At 42.4% G+C, this 18,530-nt stretch overlaps 3 protein-coding genes across 14 annotated transcripts in view; 2 read left to right on the top strand and 1 right to left on the bottom strand.

Moving 5' to 3' along the window:
- The window catches only part of dctn1b (dynactin 1b), a 54,688-nt gene extending 50,480 nt beyond the window's left edge, over nucleotides 1-4,208 (top strand). For 8 of the 9 annotated variants that reach the window (XM_032546493.1, XM_032546492.1, XM_032546491.1 and 5 more), the window contains 3 exons: nucleotides 1,285-1,358; nucleotides 1,450-1,539; nucleotides 2,008-4,208. In XM_032546493.1, coding sequence (XP_032402384.1) covers nucleotides 1,285-1,358; nucleotides 1,450-1,539; nucleotides 2,008-2,145 — 302 coding nt within the window. In that variant the 3' untranslated portion in view covers nucleotides 2,146-4,208. Of the gene's footprint in view, nucleotides 1-20; nucleotides 206-1,284; nucleotides 1,359-1,449; nucleotides 1,540-2,007 lie in introns of those variants that run through there. The other variant, XM_032546497.1, reaches the window with a different exon arrangement.
- The window catches only part of LOC116708618 (MAP/microtubule affinity-regulating kinase 3-like), a gene marked incomplete at its 5' end in the record, with an annotated part of 485,947 nt that overhangs the window by 345,795 nt on the left and 121,622 nt on the right, over nucleotides 1-18,530 (top strand). The gene's annotated exons all lie outside the window — the stretch shown is intronic.
- alms1 (ALMS1 centrosome and basal body associated protein) lies at nucleotides 3,998-18,143 on the bottom strand. 4 transcript variants are annotated; one of them, XM_032546487.1, is made up of 19 exons: nucleotides 18,034-18,143; nucleotides 17,168-17,342; nucleotides 16,811-16,931; nucleotides 14,132-15,758; nucleotides 13,846-14,005; nucleotides 12,609-12,971; nucleotides 11,967-12,515; nucleotides 11,499-11,614; nucleotides 10,132-10,993; nucleotides 9,881-10,000; nucleotides 8,985-9,140; nucleotides 7,786-8,567; nucleotides 7,502-7,640; nucleotides 6,563-6,778; nucleotides 5,811-6,010; nucleotides 5,518-5,683; nucleotides 5,356-5,413; nucleotides 4,654-4,753; nucleotides 3,998-4,525 (listed from the first exon to the last, which is right to left on the bottom strand). In XM_032546487.1, exons 1-19 carry the CDS (start codon nucleotides 18,046-18,048, stop codon nucleotides 4,481-4,483), a joined length of 5,970 nt encoding a protein of 1,989 aa, XP_032402378.1. In that variant the 5' UTR covers nucleotides 18,049-18,143; the 3' UTR covers nucleotides 3,998-4,480. The 4 variants fall into 4 exon arrangements, with proteins under 4 accessions (XP_032402378.1, XP_032402374.1, XP_032402377.1 ...); XM_032546483.1 differs by having other exon boundaries at nucleotides 11,967-12,971; XM_032546486.1 differs by having other exon boundaries at nucleotides 7,502-7,619; nucleotides 11,967-12,971.

Here is an 18,530-nt window from a genome sequence, read left to right as displayed (position 1 = left end):
CACTTGTGTTGTGGCACTAGGATGAGGCGGCTTATCAGCTCTATTGAAATCCGGATATTTCACAAAACTGCGATGGAAACACTTTCTTCGCAACACCTGAGTCATGTGATCAACAGACAGACGTTACTACTGGCGGAAAAGACGAAGAAGACGGCAGGAAGTGGTCGGAGGATGATGCCGCAGCGTATTTTTTAAATAAACTTATTTAAGTGTGATTTTTATCTGCATTCTTTATTTAATGGAAACACCACAATTGCAAAATTATGTTTTTTTCAGCAACATTGGCAAAGTTTTGCGCACATTTTTAATGGAAACGCAGCTACATTGTTGCAACAATTGCAAGTTTACAGAGGTGGGAAGTGTCTAGCTGCATTTACTTGAGTGCATTTTGAAAAAAACTTTAAGAATAATTTTACTGCACCATACTTTTTACTTTTACTTGAATAAAACATCTTGAAGCAGTTCAACTTTTACTTGAGTAAAATGTTTGGCACAACTTTATAAGTTTCAGTGCGTTTTATTGAGATGTTTTGTGACACAAAGCGGCTCATAATTTTGGAAATGGAAGGAAAATAAAACCATTTTCAAATTATTTTATGAATAAAATTTCAGCTGTTGTTCTTTTGGGAGTTTGTCTCTGCCAGCTCTGCACACCCAGACTGACTTTTTTCTTCTTTTTTTGTTTTTTTGCAGCACGGCTTACGCTCAGTTAGAATAAATAGAGAGAATCTTCAAACATTTTTTCCAATCCTTTTGTCTTGTCAAATATTCTCAGTTGGACTTTGGTCTGAACTTTGATTAGACCATTCTAACATATTAAAACAGAGGTGGTGGGACCCGATTAAAATTTGTCATTGAGTTGATTGCAGAGTCCGTAATTAATTAATTAATTGCATTTTAAATGAGAACTATGCATCAATAGAATAAGCAAAAAAAATGTCCAAAACCCTTTTTCCTGCTAAATTCTTGATTAAATAATCATATGAGCTCACCAAAGGTATTTGTTGTTTATAATCTTTTAATGTTATTCAACCATCAGATTGGTGCAGGGTTCAACTATATCCAATCAGCTTTCAAGTGTTTCAGGAACTCCTGATTATGAATCCATGTAATTATTATATTATTGCACCTTCAACCAACACGCCGCCGGTCAGAGTCAGTCACTTTAAATAGACACATGTGTCATTATCGCCTGAAATCATCGGCTCTACTGTACTGACTGACGTACACAGTTCTTTGTGTGGAAGGAGAGGAACAGGTTGCTAACGTTGTGTTGTCCTACAGTGACGCCTAGTGCTCAGCTCCTGGAACAGACGGCACGTCTTCAGTCCCTGACAGAGACTCTGGACAAACTGAAGGTAAAAAAAATACTCTAAATATCTTTAGGATTAAATAAAAAAAATCAGTTGTAGTTTCAACCAGCGTATCTTGTTCTCGGCTTCTGCTCAGGGTGAGGTAGCAGAGCACGTCGTCAATCTGCAGCCTGGAGCTCGAGTCTCGTCAGACTTTGCAACGTTCCCTTCAACCTCCTTTGTTAAGGTAGTAAACAAAAACATCAAACCTCTTCAGCTGTATTGGAACCCTTTAGCTATTGGGTAACAACTATGTTTCTATTACAAATGTGTGCAAAACTTTTGTCAATGTTATAAAAAAACCCCCCAATTTCACAATTGTGGCGTTTCCATTAAATAAGAAATGCAATTAAAATCAGAAGTGGGTATGTTTATTCTCGCAGTAAGCCATTAAAAGTTTATCCCTCTTACCACTTGCTGGTAAGTCTTTTTTGCGAAATATAAAAATTTTGATGCGACAGAAAAACCACCTCATCCTAGCAGCACAACTTTTTATTGAAAAATACTCAAACTGTGGTGATAAAATAAGCCATATTTTGAGAAAAATATAGCTGAGCAAAATTACTTTTGGAATTCCAATTTGTGCGATTTTTAGATCAATTGAAGCGCAGTTAGAGAACCTGCGGATCCGACCTCTGTTTTTTTCTGTTTCCAGGCGACCGAAGAGAAGCACTCCGACGCGGTGCTGGTGGGTCGAGTCCTGGTGCCGTGTCCCCGCGGTCAGGAGCAGGTCCACCGTCTCGTTCTGTCCCAGTCCCAGCTGCAGAGAGTCCACAGTCTCCTGCAGACCTAAATATTGCTTGACCCCTGTGACCCCACCCTCCTCTGCCTGCTGCGGCACCACAAACACGCCACCATCAGTTTCTGCTCCCCCCTCCACCTCCAGAGGCCAAACGAGTCAAACCAAGAGGAATATACAGCCTTAAGTGGAAGGTTGAACGCTAAAGACGGGGAGGTACCTTCATGTTTGAGAAGTTAGCAACTCTGTTGTTACAAGTGACATTTTTCATCTCAGCTTACTTAGATTTTATTTACGTAACACCAGGCTCGGTTCTGATGCCGATCCGTTTTGGCCACGGCTGTTTTAAACGAGGATGACAGAAAAGAAATCGTACAATTTGACAACTGAAACAATTTCAGGCCATTAGTTATTTCATTTTTTTTTTTTCTTTGGAGATATCATCAGCTTATTCAGTGACTTCCTGATCAGAAAATGACAAATCCAAGCCTCTTCTGATCCATAAATGCACCATTTCTAAGTGCTATATCATGTTGCAGACAACAATCTTCAGTGTGGAGGTTGTTCCTGAATGAAGACTAAAAGTTTGTGTTTTTCAGTATCAGCACAAGGTGAGTGAAAAGTAATTTGAATCACGGACATATAAGAGGTTGTTTAAAAAAGGAAACTGATACATCGTGGCATGTCTGATGTTCATTCAGGCTGCAAGATGGCAAAATGTTTAGCAGAGCAAAGTTTAGCTTTGGACCCGTCTGTTATGCTGAATTTGGAAATGTTGGGAGCCGTTTGGAAATATTAGGATCTCAGCAGGATCTACATTCACTAGCACAGACACAGGGACCTGTGTTTTAGTAATGCTAGCCCATGCTAACAGCTAACATATGATGCTATTATAAGCTAAGCTAATCATTTTGTCTTTATTTTGAAATATCACTATAATCTTTTTTCAGACAGCCATCAGTTTGGCTTTTAATATAATACAAATTACTAATGATCACCCACAACAACAAAGCCAGAAAAAAAAAATACTTGTTTTGTATCTACAGAAGATTAGGGCCAAATAAAAAAAAGGATTTTGACTTTTTTTTCCTTTGAATCCTGACTTCAAATTAAAGTCAGAATCCTCTTCTGTATGTATTTGACCATAGAGGTTCTTAAAGAGAAGTTGGCCTAGTCGGGTCGAAGCATTACCAGAGATCAGAAATAGGCCTCAGCCTGGTGCCAATCGACGTTACGTTTGCTCAATGGTGCGCCTCTATTAACTTTCAGGTTGATTCCATCCTGATGTGACGGAAAGCCGTGCTTCAGACTGTGGCGGTGAACCAGGGTGGATAAACTGATGCATGCCGCCCAGAATCACAAACACCGTATTTACCAAGCTCTTCTCCGCTCCTGTGTGAGTCCTGTAAAACTGTGCAGAATATTAGGAAGTGTTCTAATCTTTTTAGGGAGTCGTTGCATTGTGCTCAGTTCTTAGCTTGACTGTGAGGAGGGAAATTATGAGTTGTAAATGTCATTTTGTGTGTGTGTGTGTGTGAGAATTTGCACAACAGAACAAAGTCCTGCACATGTTTCAGTTACAAACAGACGGGAGGATTTTAGCCATTATTCAAACGTTGGAGGAAAACCTTTGAGACTAAAGGAACTAAATAACTTCAGTGGACACAGCCTGGCTACAGTTAGGTCAGGTTACGCAGTGAGTGACACCAGTTTCTTCAATAAGAGTCCAGAAATGTTCACGTTCTAAAGACCGGAACTTTGTCCGAGCCTTAACCTGCAGCCATCAGTCGCCTGCCTTAGTTTATGTTTATTTAATTGAACCTTCTTGAAGAAAAACTACAATAATGTCTGAACGTTTCTTTTTTACCACCACGTCTGCCAAGGCTCAATCCTCACTGACATTTTCACTCATTTATTTTCTGGCTGTTTCTGTTTACACACGACTGTCATTATTAACTTGAACGTTTATGAATTCGTTTTACGGGCCTAGTGCATTTGTATGAAAGTATGTCGCGATGCTGTGTGGTGTAGTGAATCTGCAGTTCGTCTCTTTGTCCCCTGTGTGGTTTCCTGCTGCTGCACAACCGATAACTGATCAATAAATCCTTCAGAGCCAATGTCGGCCTCCATTGTCTTCATATTCTCAAAACTAAAAACTTTTTTTGTATTTCTTGAAAAAAAAAAAGTAAAATCACTTTAATTTTAACAACAACAACAAAAAAAACCAATACCCAAGTTTCTGTTTCACATGATTAAAAAAATAGGCAGATTTGATCTGCAGCACCTTTCTTTCTGGTAAAAATATGTCTGCTTTGTTCTGTATTGAATGGCTCAAAAGAATTTCATATGACTTATGAAATAAAAAACATTTTGGAGCTGTTCCGTTTAATCACTGCCAGGCTGTTCTCCTGCCCAGGACTCGGTTCCTCACTCTCTGAAAAAGAAAAGAAGAAAAGAACAAGCAGCATGTCAGTCATTTCCAACATGGAGTCAAAGTGGAACAAATGGTCACAGAAATGCTGTCAGATCAGGATGTTTTTGTTCCTGACTGACGGACGGCACCTTGTTGTACAGCTTGGCGTTCAGCCTGTACGACTGATACTCGGCCTTCCGCCTTTCCTCCTCTCTCCTGCGTCGCACCTCAGGAAGATTCTCATAAATTCTGTTGCAGTAAAATTGACAATGTCAGTGTTGCAAATTAAACAAAGGTGTGAGATACATACTCTAAACTATGACAACGCATTAGGGCTGTTGTAGATGGAGGAGGGAGGCGTACATTTCTGTCAAAAAATTCAGACATTTTGAGATTAATCTCAGACATTTTCAAGAGAAAACGTGGAAATTTCAGTTTCAAAAGGCAAAAATGATTTGGACCTTAGAAATGCCACGATTCCACATTTTTTGTCTCTCTTTTGAAGATTAATCTTGGTTAATACAAAAGTATCAGTTTCTCTAACAAATTTTCAGGTTTTCCAACCCAGAAATGTTCGTGTTTTTTTTGTTGGAAAATGTCTGAGATTAATCTCAAAATTTCTTAGCATTTTGGAGGGAATTTACTCATTTTTTTCTGACCTTTATACTAAACAAACATAATTTCCTTAAAGGTAAATATCTGCACACCATGGATATGGTGCCGACGTGTTTATGTGCTGAATTTGCACTTATTTTGTGGGAAGTTTTCATGTTGTGCCATAATAGACTGATGAGTTGTAACCTGAGTAAAGCTTCTAATGTGAAATGCAGATATTAACATTAAATGCTTACTGTTTGGACCTCTGGATCATCTCTTTCCTGGGTACTGCTCTCCTCAACAGCGCCGTGCCTTTGCAAAGAAAAAAAACAACAAACTTTTAGCTGCTGCAGTTACTGTAACTCCTGCAGCCCAGAGTGACGGTGTGGAGCAGTGGTTCTCCAGGTTCTGGATACCTGCGGGTCTCGGCAGCCTCTGAGGTTCTTCTAGCTGGTCGAACAGCAGGTTTCTCTCTCGGCTGAACGCAGACTGGATCCTCCTCTCCTCGGCCTGCAGAGCCAGACATCTCACCCTCTGCTTGGACTGAGAGATGAAATCCGGCCGCCGAATCTCCAGAGCCTCCTGCAGGGACGGAGCAATACAATGAAATCTCCCACAATGCGTATGTGTTAAACACTGAACATTTTAACTATTTGTATTTTATTTTTAAATCCACCTTTCTGAAGACAAAAAACCCCCATAAACTTACTTGCAGGGAGACCCGTGCCAGGCCAGAGGACGATATTTTGGTTTTAGGATTCAGATCTCGGACTTGTCTCTGTCTGAGCAGCTCTCTCCACGGACGGGTTCTGCTGTGCGGCTCAAACCACGCCGTGTTCGACCTCTCCGGCCGGTTCTCCTTCCTCATCTCAGACCTCGGGTTGTCAGCCGGGATGAACCACGAAACACCTTAAAAAAATCATTTAAAATGTTAAACATGACAAAGTGCATCACAAAATTATTCCCACTTCCTGAATTTTTCTATTCTCACATAACACAACTGCAAACTTAAGAGCATTTGAATCTTCAAAATATTAGAAACTTTTGTTGGTCTGTCTGAGGTGAAATGATTCGCGCGCGACTGGCCTCGTGTTAATGGCTCGACACGCGGGAGGCGACAACCTCTAGTCCTTCTCCGTCACCAGTGAAATTCGCACACATGAAATTTCAAGCTTGTGCGCGTAGACGCCCACACGCGGGTGAGCTATGCGACAGGAGAATTTAAAAACTGTTCAACTTTTGCCGCCATCACGTCCCGTGTGTTGGGTTCACCCCGAATGGCAGAAAACTGTCGCTTCCGCTGTCGTTTTTCGCTCATCATGTGTTGAGCTAATTAAAAAAAAAAATTCAGAGGTCCATGGCAGTCCAGGCGTCGCGACAGCACGCGAAGCTAACGCGCTCTCTGTTCAATGAGTTAATGAAAAACCTGTCTTCCGCCGCGAGCTGTACGAGCAAACCTACTTTTAGGGTAAGGCTTGGAGGGGCTCCTCTTGCTCTTCTTCTGCCTCTGGTTGCTGTTTGATTTAGGAAGAACTCTCCACCTTCCTCCTCTTCCTCCCACAGTGCCTGACGAAGAGGAGGTCTGCCCATAAGTCCTGGCTTCTGCAGGAGAGGGGAACGTAGTCCCGACATCTCTGGTGTTCCGCCGAGTTCCGTTACGAACAATCTCCAGCTCGCCTGAGGAAGAAGGTAAAAATATTACCGACTTTACAAAACATTAGATTTTTTTTAGGGCAGAAACGATTAATCGATTATTGAAATAATTGTCAACTAATTTAGTAATATATTAATAGTTAACTGGAGGATACAGGCAAAAAAAAAAAAAAGGATATTTGATGAATGAAAAAGATACTAAGCCAAAACTGCCCCCAAAAATCTATACATTTAGCATCTAAGATAAAAAAAAACACTTATTTTTTGTTAATGTCTTATTCGCCAAATACATCGAGTCAAATAATGTACAGAATATTGAAGAACCAAAATGAATATATTTCATACAGTCTTATTAATCTCCCAAAGAAATGCATTCCTATTCCTTCCTACCAATAAACCAATTTTAAAAAGCACTTAACGATGGAACTGGAAGACGTTTTAAATATCCAAAATAAAACACGATAACCAAAAAATATTTGTAAAACTGAAATAAAATTTAAAAAACACACAATTGAAAACAAAAATAAAAGTGATTACAATGTCTCTGTAAACAAAAATGGCCTTCAAACAATATTAATCATCATATTGGAAATTATTGAGCTCCTTTTAATTTATCATACGATTCATTGATTCCTTCCTTATTCTGACAGCCTAAATTCCTACATTGAAAACATGCACATAGAAAAAATAAGAAGTTTTCATTTTTTTCTCACAAGTAAAAGTTGCTCATGGTTGATGATGACTGACCTGCCTGGATGCTTTTGTTGACGGCTCTTCCAGCCCTCTTGGCTGTCAGAACCCTGGAAGGTCTGCGCTGTGGTGAGAACGTGTGTGAGCTGGATGTTTGTGCTGAATCAGCAACAACCTGAGGGCAGGTGTGGAAGCACTTTTACATTCAGACAAGTGGAATAATAAATGTTAGCATAAACACGACCAGTGCTAACTTCGACAGATAACTTGTAGAGCAGGGAGGAGGACAGGAAGCTGGAGACACCGTGTCTCCAGCTTCCTGTCCTCTCAGACACACGTACCGATTCCTCGGATGGTGTGAGGGTAACAGAGGAGTCGGCCTCCGTTCCTCTCCAGTCTCCCCTCTGTTTGCTGATGGTGCTGTACAGTTTACCGAGTCGAGAGCTGCTGTTCACGTTTCTGACTCTGTCGGCGCCGAAGGCCCTGACGAGTCGGGCCGTATCCACGGTGGACGTGGTTGACATGCTATCTGGCTGATCCCTGTCTGCTGGGGAGGACGGGTGGCTCAGTTGGGTTGGATGTTCCGCCTCTCCTCCCCCCGCTTCCCAACCCCTATCTGTCACTCCGCCGTGTTCGCTCCATTTAATCTCCTTTCGTTCTTTTCTCGGTGTCCTTCCAGGAAAGTAACTACTCCGCTCTTCCTGGCTCTCGGCTTCCTGAGTAGCCTGCGTGCGATGAATCACGCGAGACAGACGCTCCAGTCGCTCCAACAGGGAAGCGTCTTTATCGCCGGTGGGACGCGCCTCGTCCTTGGTCCGCTGATCACAGAACTTCTGCCACAGGTGGTCCAGGGTCCTAGCGCCCTGTCGGGGGGCCGGCGGAGGAAGTTCTCGCTCTCTGGTCTCGGTTTGCACCCTTTCTAAGTGTGCTGGATGAAACCTGTCATGAGTCAGCTCTGTTGGTTCGTACTGGGGGAAGTGGATCGGGCTGGTACCCTGATCCCTACTGGAGGGTTTGAGGTTGATTGAAGGCGCTCTGGTAAAGGTAGATGATTCCTGGGAAGACGGCTTCACACCCTGGATCAGAGCTGGAGACCCTCGGTCTGCTGCTGCAGGAACATCTACTGTTCATAAAGAAGATATGGAGAGATTATTATTATTACTGGGTGGCTGGATGGATGGGAGGAAGGAGAGAAGGGAGGAAACAAGGAGGAAGAAACAAGGAAGGGAGTGATAGAACATGAAGGAAGGATGAAACAAGGGACAGAGAAAGGAAGGAAGGTAGAAAGAGACAAGGGAGGAAGAATGAAATGCGAGAGCGAGGGGAAAGGAGTAAGGAAGGAAGAAGAAAGAAAGGAAGGAAGGAAGACACTGATGGAGGGAATGAGGAAGGATGAAACTAGGAAGGAAGTGATGATCGTTATTATTTACTATTTACAAAGTGACTGCATTAAGATGTCTTTCCTTGAGAGCAGTAACCATCATGTCTCCTGCCCAGCATCAGATCTCATGTCCCCATGTTCTGGGTGTGTTCAGCTCACCTGTGTGTGTGGGGTCTGCCATTGTGACGATAGCTGTTCTCAGCCTCTTGCTGTAGATGCCCTCCTGGTGTCTGAACGCAACTCCGCGGTCCAGCCTGGGGTCCTGATCCCCAAGGACTTCGCTGCTGAAGGTGGGAGGCACGGCGTCGTCTGACCCTGGGGGGAATTTACCGGCGGTTGCTTACATCACAACGAGAGCCAATCGAATTAGACAAAGACAAAAAGCTGCTGGGGAAGCAACTGAATATTCCCAACCAGCATTCAAGAGGCTCCAGTCTGCCCCACCTCCACCTCTCTACTCAGGCTGCAGCTCTGCCTTTGTCTAACTCAGCCCCTGAACATGAATAATGGACGTGCTGAGCGGTGTGTGTTACAATGGACCACCTGCTCTCCTTTAACAGACATGACAGGAATCTGCTCTTCCTTCTCCACTCAAAGGCTTTCAGTTGAACCCTCAAATTTGGTTTACCGGACACACACTGTCCGTTACTGCGGTAACAACTACCACCATATTAAACAGACATACATAGATAGAAATATATCTATATTAGTAGTGTCCAGATACAATTTTTTCACTTCCGAAATGATACCGATAATGCAGCTTTGAGTATCAACCGATACCGATATTGACCAGATACAATATCAATACAAGTCAGACATACTTTTATAACTTATTTTGTAGTGTGGGATGTTAGAAAAGAGTTGATCAAGTGATAATACTCAGACAGAGAACAATAGTTAACATCAAGCGGTATGAGAACAACTGACCCATTTACTATTATCCAATGGATCAGAGGGATACAAGCATTGCTGGATAGAAGGGCTGGATCAGACTAAATGCTGGATCGGGACAGAGCGGCAAAGTTCTAGGCAGTATGAATATTTCTGCGCCGTACCTGTGTGAGAGCTCTCCATGGTGGTGTCAGACCGGTTGGTGGAGGAAACATCAGCTTCCATCTGAGGAACATAGAAGAGCTCCTCACTGCCGCGAGGTTTGTAAGGCAGCAGCACAGCCACTGGTGGAAGGAAGACGAGTGACGGCATGTAAACTGTTATCGCCACGGTTTTTTTTGTATTTTTTAAAAGTGGTAATAAAAGTATGAAACTCAAAGAAAACCCTATAAAAAACACTTCACTGTGAGCCTACCAGGTGCTTCAACAGGATAAGGACTCGACGGTGTGATGCCCTTTCCCTGAGGATCAATGGTGGAAGCGTCTGACCTGTCAGCCGCCGGCTTCCCGCCGTCATACCATTCTGCCGGACTCGACGACCCGACACCTTCGTCTGGACTGCAGGCGGTCAAAGACGAGTCCCTCAGGGCGGCGGAGGCGGCACCAGAACCAGGACAGTGGGCAGCGGAGGCCAAAATATTTTTAGGCAGCAGAGTGAAATGACCTGTCCTGAATCCCTGACTGATGGCCAGAAAAGAACTAGACTGGACATTTGTCCCCACATCCTGTTTACCTACAGCCTGCGTGGCGGTTGGGGAAAGTTCCTCACCCTGGCCTCCCACCGTGTCTCGCCTCTTTCTGGTACTTTCATCATGCACAGATGGCGGTTCTCTTGTAATCTGGACTAAAGGAATCATCTCAGATTCATCCAGATTGGTTGAAAGACATTTACTGGATGATGATGTTCCAGTGGAAAGCTCTGCCAGGTGGAGGGGGTCTGAGGCTGGACTTAGAGCAGAAGTGGAAGTGGGGGTCGAATTGGAAGGTGAGGAGGTCACAGAGTTCCTTTGAGTGGGTATGCTGATGGATGGAAGGGCCTGGGGTCTTTTAGTAGAGAGTGTTACTCCTTCCCTGGCAGCGATAGCGCAAACTCTGGCTTCTAGATCGAGGTGAAGGTTGCTCGGTAGCGTCTTGTGAGGGTCTGGGTGGACGGCTAGCTGCTTGTTAGCAATGCTGAGGGTAGGAAACGTTTCGGCTGCTGTGGGGACATTGGTCTCTTTGTGGACCCAAACACTGGAGGCCACGCTGCTGCTTTCTGTATCTGTGCTCCCTTGGCTCTGGAAGAAAGGGGAAAAAAAACAAGGAAGTTTTTAAAGGCCTCCAAAAAACAAGAAGAAACTACAAAATCTTTTTTCCACAGCAAACATGGGCAATCTTCGGCTTAAAATATAAGCATTCACACCCCAAAATATTTTCACATTACGTCACTTTGCCATAGGGTTGGCAATTCTTTTTTTAGGATATTTTGTGATGACGATAATATGACGGAATCTAAAAAGTTGAAGGAATACAAACATTTTAGCCAGTCGCTTTGCATTAATTAAGCTTAAAGAACCCCAGAAAAATCTGTACACAGCAACCCTAAAACAGGGAAATAGTTTATTTTTCTGGCACACTTTGCAAGAAATTGCAAACACGCAGGTTACCTTGAGCACCTACACTCTTCAGAGATGAAAGGCTGACATAAAAATGACAAATATAAAAAATAACTATTTGTTACATTTTGTAATGCAACTACAAATTTCTGATTCTCTTCTCTTAAAGTGTATCAAAGATTATTACTTTGAGAGGGTTTCTCATCAGGAGCTGTTTCTTGATTTCTTCAATGTGCCGTCTGTCTTCTACGTCCAACAGCAGCAGGTCACGCTGCTGTCCCAAAACCTTTGACTTTATCCACTCTGAAATATGGGAACATAAATACATGTGGGATTAACGTAGTCTGAAAAGAAAGTAGCCAGTGAAATGAGCAGTTCCAACTAAAGAGTGAATTAAAGGAGCAACAAAGTTTTACACTTTAATTTGGTTACCAATCACTACCAATCAGAACTTGGTAGTGATTTGTATCACTACCTGTTGTATTGGCAACAGTCGACGTCTCTCTGTACCTGTACGTTCCAGAGATTAAAAATTGAACTAAATGCAAGCACCTCCAACAGCAACAGCCTTACAGGGAAGAGCTTTCTGATCCTTCTTCTTGGTTTGGTTTAATTTGAACAAAAACAAAAAGATGACCGGATGTGAATCTTTTACCTCTGGCCTTGCCCTCTTCCTGATCTGTGACGCTGGGCGTGCTCGACGTCATGGTGGCTGACGATTCATTCTGCAGCAGTTTGGCCACTCTGATTGCCAGTGAGCTCTCACTGCTGCTGTCGCTCATCACTCCCTGGTCAGCGTCCTCGCAAACGGGGAAGGAAGAGCGACTCTCTGCACCAAGATCACTAGGTATAGTCTTTTCTTCTTCTCCATTATCTTCTTCAAGAACCGCGTTCAACTGAGTTGTACTTGCGGCTGTTGACGGCTGTGTCTGTATTTTATCTGGAGGTGCCGCGCTGCATCCTTCCGGCTCTGTCCGCCGGGCTTGTGTGGATGGACTATCGGGTTGCTCAGACGACGTCAAATTCTCTAGCCCAGTGGAGCTTTGGTTTGGTTTCTCTGATGTAAGTATGGAGTCTGAGGAAGACCTGGCCCACGGTGGAGAGGAATGAGACTTTATGTCTCCGCCAGTGGAGGTGGAAATAGAGGAAGAGAACGAGGAGTTCTGCAGCCAGCTGGTTGTTGTGTTTGGTGGCCTGAAAATGTCTTTATCAGAGAAGAGAAGCGTTGCATTAGGTCCCGACGAAGACGTGGAAGACGCCGTAGATATCATGTCCTCTGCTTGAGAGAGTAGCTTACGGATCTCTGACAATGCCTTTGTGCTAACAAAGGAATTCTCCGCATCTTGATCCGTATTATCGCTGCTCCGGACAGATGACTTTGTATCTGTATCAGAGACGTTTACAGCGACGGACTTGAAATCCTGCTTGCTGTTTTGGATCAGGACAGAGGAGTGGGAGCGTTCACCGGCCCCGGAGCAGGAAGCCGGTCTGCTCTCCCTCTGAGTGGCTTCTGTGTCGGACGGAGGAGAGGTCTTCACTCTGACCTGCTCTGACGGCGAGGAAACCAGACCAAGACTGTCCGTGCTGAGAGGGATGGATGAACTGGAATCCACCGACAGAACGCTGGACCTGGAGAACTCGCCTTTATGGGGACTGCTACCTGAATACAAGACAAAAATTATTAGTCATTAATAATTGATGTATATTTAACATTTTTGTGCCTATTTTGAACTTACAAAAAAAATGAACCACAAACACAGTTTTAGACTTGTTTCATAAAGATGACACATGGTTATAAACAGTTTTCTTGCGAATATTACATCATTTTCCATAGTTCTCTTTCCTTTTAGCTCACTTTTTACAGTTTAAATTCAACGTTTCTTTATGAATTTAGGCTGTAAATGTGACAACTAAAGACATGGGAAGTTGGAATGATGGATGGATCTGAATGGAAGATTGCTGAGTGAAAGGAAAAATTAATGGATGTTATAGATCAGAGGTGTCAAACTCCAGTCCTAAAGGGCCGCTGTCCTGCAGTTTTTAGATGTGCCACAGGTACAAAACACTGGAATGAAATGGCTTAATTACCTCCTCCTTGTGTAGATCAGTTCTCCAGACCCTTTGCTAACGACCTAATTATTCTATTCAGGTGTGGTGCAGCAGAGGCACATCTAAAAGTTGCAGGGCAGTGGCCCTCCAGGCCTGGAGTTTGACACCTGTGCTATAGATGAACAGATGGATGGATGGATGGATGGACTGATTATTGAAGCCAAATACCAAATATCCCTTTTTCATATTTTTCCGGACTAGAAAAATGTCATGCTCTTCTGTATTGCTTCATGGCTGGGCGTTCCTTAATGCTTGCAGAACTAAAAACAGACCAGGACTTTAAAATTTCAATGAAGTATCATGTTTAAAATGTGGATCTTATTTGATCACTCTATTAGCTGCAGCTGTTAAAACATTACATTTGCTGACAAGTATTTCCACCACGTTGCCTATCATACAGTGAAGGTCATTATAAGGTTTGTTACTCTCTGAAGGTTGGGTGCTCTCTGAAGAAGTTCCAGAAGATCCTTTACTAGTACAGAGATCAGTGGGAGAGAACTCTGGTTCTCTGATGGGCCCTCTAGGTGCAAACGGAGTCAGGATTTTTGACGGAGTTTGGTCGATACCAAGGTTTTGAAGATACAACTAATAGAAAAAAACGAGGGAGAACTTATCAGATAACTATGTTCACATAAATATTAAACTGGATAATCTGTTATCTAAAATACATTGACTTCAAACAAACAAACAAAAAAAATCAGAGCAACTTACAGGAATCCGTTCATCAATGTTGAGCTCTTTAGGCCCTGGAGGAGATGGTGACGTTGCTGAATGTTTAAAAGTCCAGTAGGGGGCATAATTATCAAGCTCAAGGCTGACGACAGAAGAGGTTCCGACAGAAGGTCCTACTTTAATTTCTGTGTAGCTATCTTGGGAACTTGAGAGTTCGGAGACGTCACTGAAGTGACCAAGGCTCTTGAAACGTGAGGGTTGAGTGGTGGTACTGGGTGAAGGAAGGGTGTCCTTCAGGCCCTGAATCTTATTTTCTGGAGCAGTGTTGGTCAGCTGGTGCTTGTCAGCGACCATGACAACTGTACCAAGGGACGAGGGGGACTGTGATCTGCCGAAGGGAGAGGCAGAAGGTGGCGTAGCAGATCCCTTATTCTCTAAGTCACCGGGAGCTCCGCCTACAGCCTCTCCTCGTCTAGGAGAAGAACCTCCTGAAGGTGTAGAAGAAGAGATCTGTGTAGCATCCTGGTTGGTGGAAGGCTGCTGGATAAAGGTGTTGGATCCTCCCTCATCACCTTTTTTAGGAGGAACTCCCGAAGGTCTGTGCAGTGCTAGGCCTTCTAATGGTGGGGTCCTCTCTGAGCTTTCTTTTGTCTTCCAGGCATCAACTTTCTGCAGATAGTTGAGACTAGGGAGGGAATGGACTTTGTGAGAAGCCTCCAGAGGATCTTCCGTGTCTGGGAGACGGCCATCAGCTGAGTGTGCACCCGTGATTGATGGGTAAAAGGTTTCTATGTTAGATTCTATGGCTGAAAGATGTGCAAGTTTAGTCTTGACATCGAATTTCAGTGGCGCAAAGAAAACGCCTGGTGTAGATTGAGACTGTGGAAGGAAGCCAAGGTAGGAGCCATCACTTCCTGTTTGGGTCTGTAAAGACCATAGATCTCTGTCTCTGTGAACCCATTCTGAAAATGGCTTCCCACTAGGTTTGCCTTGCGATTCTTTGAGAAAAGGTGTGATCAGCTCATGAGTTGGTGTCGGACCCTCTGGTTGCTCGTGTGCTTCAAAGTTGCTGAGTTTCCGTACCTCAGACAGCAGCTCTTTGTGCAACTCTTGGCTGCTATCATCGGGCTGAGTTGAGCGGGAACCAGTAGTGATGTTACTGATTTCTTTGTGCCTTTTCTGCTGTTGGGAAGGACTGGCTTCACCTGGTGAACCTTGTCTTTCAAACATGTTGTCTTTGCAAGCTTCTGTGTGTCGTGGCTGATCTGGACAAAAGCCAGTGCTTTTAATAGAGGTCAGGGATTCAGAGGAAACAGAGCTGCTGCTGCTGCTTTGCATGCCAACCTCTCTCTGGTCGGCTTGAGGATCCTGCATAGGAATGTCTTTATTCAGAAAGATATTTTCATCTTTATGAATTCCAACTGTATTCCTGCCTGTCAAGTCGTATAGTGCTTCCAACTTAGTTTCTTTGCTATCTCCTCTTGATAGTTTTCTTTGTGTGTCATGCTGAGATGGGGAGGAGTTGCTGCTTGCTCCTTCATCGGAAAGGAGGGTTGTCTGAGCCAAAGGATGCTGGGAAAGTGAGCTCTGCTCAGAGGAATGGGTGGTGCTCTCATGGATAGGAAAACGGAGCCTCTCTGATACCATAGAAACATCAGGAAAAGCCCTGGCGAGGAGAATATATATGATTATCCTTCCACTAGCAGTACAGGTGTTACCATGTCTTGTTAAAGTATCTAGTCACCTTGAACCTTTTTCTAGATTTTGTCATGTTACAACTAAGGATGCACTGATACATTAACCAGCCAATAAATCGGCCTGATATTCTTAATTTTGGAAAATCAGCAATCGGCCAATACTTGCATATGAAACTTATTATATCCACCAATCTTATCGTCCTCAGCAAAGATCAGAAAATCATCTACTGTCCCCTTTTGCTCTGGCGTGATAGAGGACTGACTGACAGACCCACCCACCAGGTCACCTCTGCAGTTAGAAGTCATTCCGCTGTTGTCAACTTAGCATCTTTATCTCCATACTTATCAACTTTTCAGACATAAACGAAATAAATAAAAAATTGATGCTGACTAATATAGTAATTGTCAGGCTTTTCAAAGATCGGTAATCATCCAGAAAACTAGAGTCGGTGCACCCATAGTTACAAGCACAGCTTTCAGTTACGATAGCAAATTTTGCTGAACGACAAATTGTTCCATAAATTATTGCGATCAACAATAATATTGCCGCTTTTATTCAATAATCTTGACACTATCTACTAGTGTTATTACTACTTACTTACTAGTTAGGTGAGCTCTGGAATGTCTTTTGCTGAAGGGGTGTTAAAGTTAAAGAGGACAGAATCCACTTGACAATGATAAGACACTGTGTTGGTCTATTACAGAAAAAAGACCAATAAAATGCATTGAGTTTTGTGGTTTTCCTGTAACTAAATGTGAAAAATGCATCTTTCAAGTGACTTTTTTGTAGAAAGGTATAACTACCTACAGAACAACAGTCATGACCTAATAACCGAACAACATTTTCTATAAGTTTTGTATAATATTTTATTATTATTGCTATTTGTTATTTTGTTAATCTCTTTTTATATATTATTTTTTATTTCCTTTGTGAGAACTTTTTTATCTGACGCTGCTGTTGCACTTGACTTCCCCCTTTGCTGGATAATAAGGGCTATTCTATCAACTCGGTGTTTCTTACCTTAGGGGAGCAAAATCTGGATCACCTTGCTGGAAGAAAGAGTATTCAGTGACGCTGTGCTCAAGTCCTGAGATTAGAGGCAGCAGTGACAGAGCAGGAGACAGATGACTGTCCTGGAATTCTGATGAAACACAAGTTTCTGAATGTTACACATTTGAACCAGAAGCAGGAATATCTAAACACTTGTAGATAAATATGAAGCACTACTGTCGGAACAAAGTCCTTCTTGACTAGAGAATATTGTTTCTTATACTAGTTTATTTTAGAAAAAATCAGTACAGCACCATTTAATTAAATCAATCCTTTAGCTGTTTTATGTTGTCGTTTATGTTACTTTGTTACATGTAGAAAATATACCTAGCTGAAAAACTTTTTGCTTTGACAGTTGAAGCTCCCGAACATCTGTTTTTATTTTAAGCGGTCTCTGATCCTGTTGGACAATACTTCGACTTTGGGCTTCCGGTGGGCCTGTTTGTCCATCAGGACCAATTGTATCTTCATCTCCTAGTCGATGAGAAGGAGTCGTCGCCATCTAAAACAAACACACAAAGCAAGATACGTTTTATTTCACTGGTCATGAAATGATCTTCAAACAGTTAAAGCGTTAAACTCCTTCAAACTCAATTGCAACTGGTGTGCTTTAGAACCTTTAGTGGAATCTATCAAAAGCTGCAACATATTTACTGACCCTGTTTATCTGCTCAACTACTGGTGCCTCTTGTGATGTCATTAACTCATATACACACAGGAAAGAATTTGCAGCCGTTTTATTTTAGTCCACTTAAAAAATTAAATAAAAATTTCAGAAGTTGTGCTTTACAGTCTGTGTACATTTGTTATGAAAATGTAAGCAAGAAAAATCACCACTGGGTAGCTTGTTTAACATAAGCAGACTTGAGTCTGAGTTAACATAACAACTGAAAGCAAAGCGATAAACAAATAAACCAGACACTGCTGGCTAGTTAAGCTTCTGTAAATATAAATTAACACGCAATGGCTTATCCAAGTTTCCTTATATTAAAATAGAGTGAGCTGAGTAAACAGGTCAGCTACTTTAACATTAGTATGGCAGTTAGCTCAATGCCTAGCAGCAGTTAGCTATGTAACCGTTAACTGGCACTTCCGGGTTGCTGGTAACACGAAGACGCAACAAAGAAGTAATTGAAAAAGTAAAAGTAATTATTTTTATCTAGCGTGGTTAAGGCAGAAGTTACATAAATTACCTGTTCTGGTTCCATGTTGTTTTGATTGTTGATGATGACAGTCCGCCACGCTGAGCGCGCTTCCTCTACGTCGTTACCTAGGAGCGTTGCTAGGAACGGTCAAAAAATACCCCGGAAATAGAACATTTGAATGGCAGGAAAGAGTGAGATCATCATATTGCTCTAGATTTACCTTTGTCAGTGTAAAGCAGAGTAACGTATGGAGGATAAACGCCCCAAATTTAATAATTATATTATTGATATTACAAAGTTCTTCACAGACAAATGCCTCTTTACCCAAAATGATGCTATTAAAAATAGACTAAATTTCTCATTCTCAAATAAATGTTTCTGCTGCCCAAGACATACATTGTGTAATTATTTTAGTGTGACTCAATATAATGCAAATTATTTATTTATTTAACTGTATGTATTTTGTTTTGACTTTCATATACCATTGAAAAGCATAATACTCATCAGACAGGACTTTAAACTGTGGGCAGATTTTTAAAATTTTT

Source organism: Xiphophorus hellerii, chromosome 19 (genome assembly GCF_003331165.1).
Source record: "Xiphophorus hellerii strain 12219 chromosome 19, Xiphophorus_hellerii-4.1, whole genome shotgun sequence".
In the NCBI taxonomy this organism is placed as follows: domain Eukaryota; kingdom Metazoa; phylum Chordata; class Actinopteri; order Cyprinodontiformes; family Poeciliidae; genus Xiphophorus; species Xiphophorus hellerii.
This window is presented reverse-complemented; position numbering and strand designations above follow the sequence as displayed.

Coding starts and splice junctions, on each gene's coding strand:
- alms1 (XM_032546483.1), bottom strand. Junction 10,994..11,498: donor TGATGAGAAACCCTCTCAAA/GTAATAATCTTT, acceptor CCTTTCTTCCAG/AGCCAAGGGAGCACAGATAC. Junction 6,011..6,562: donor CTCCAAGCCTTACCCTAAAA/GTAGGTTTGCTC, acceptor GATTTTTTTAAG/GTGTTTCGTGGTTCATCCCG.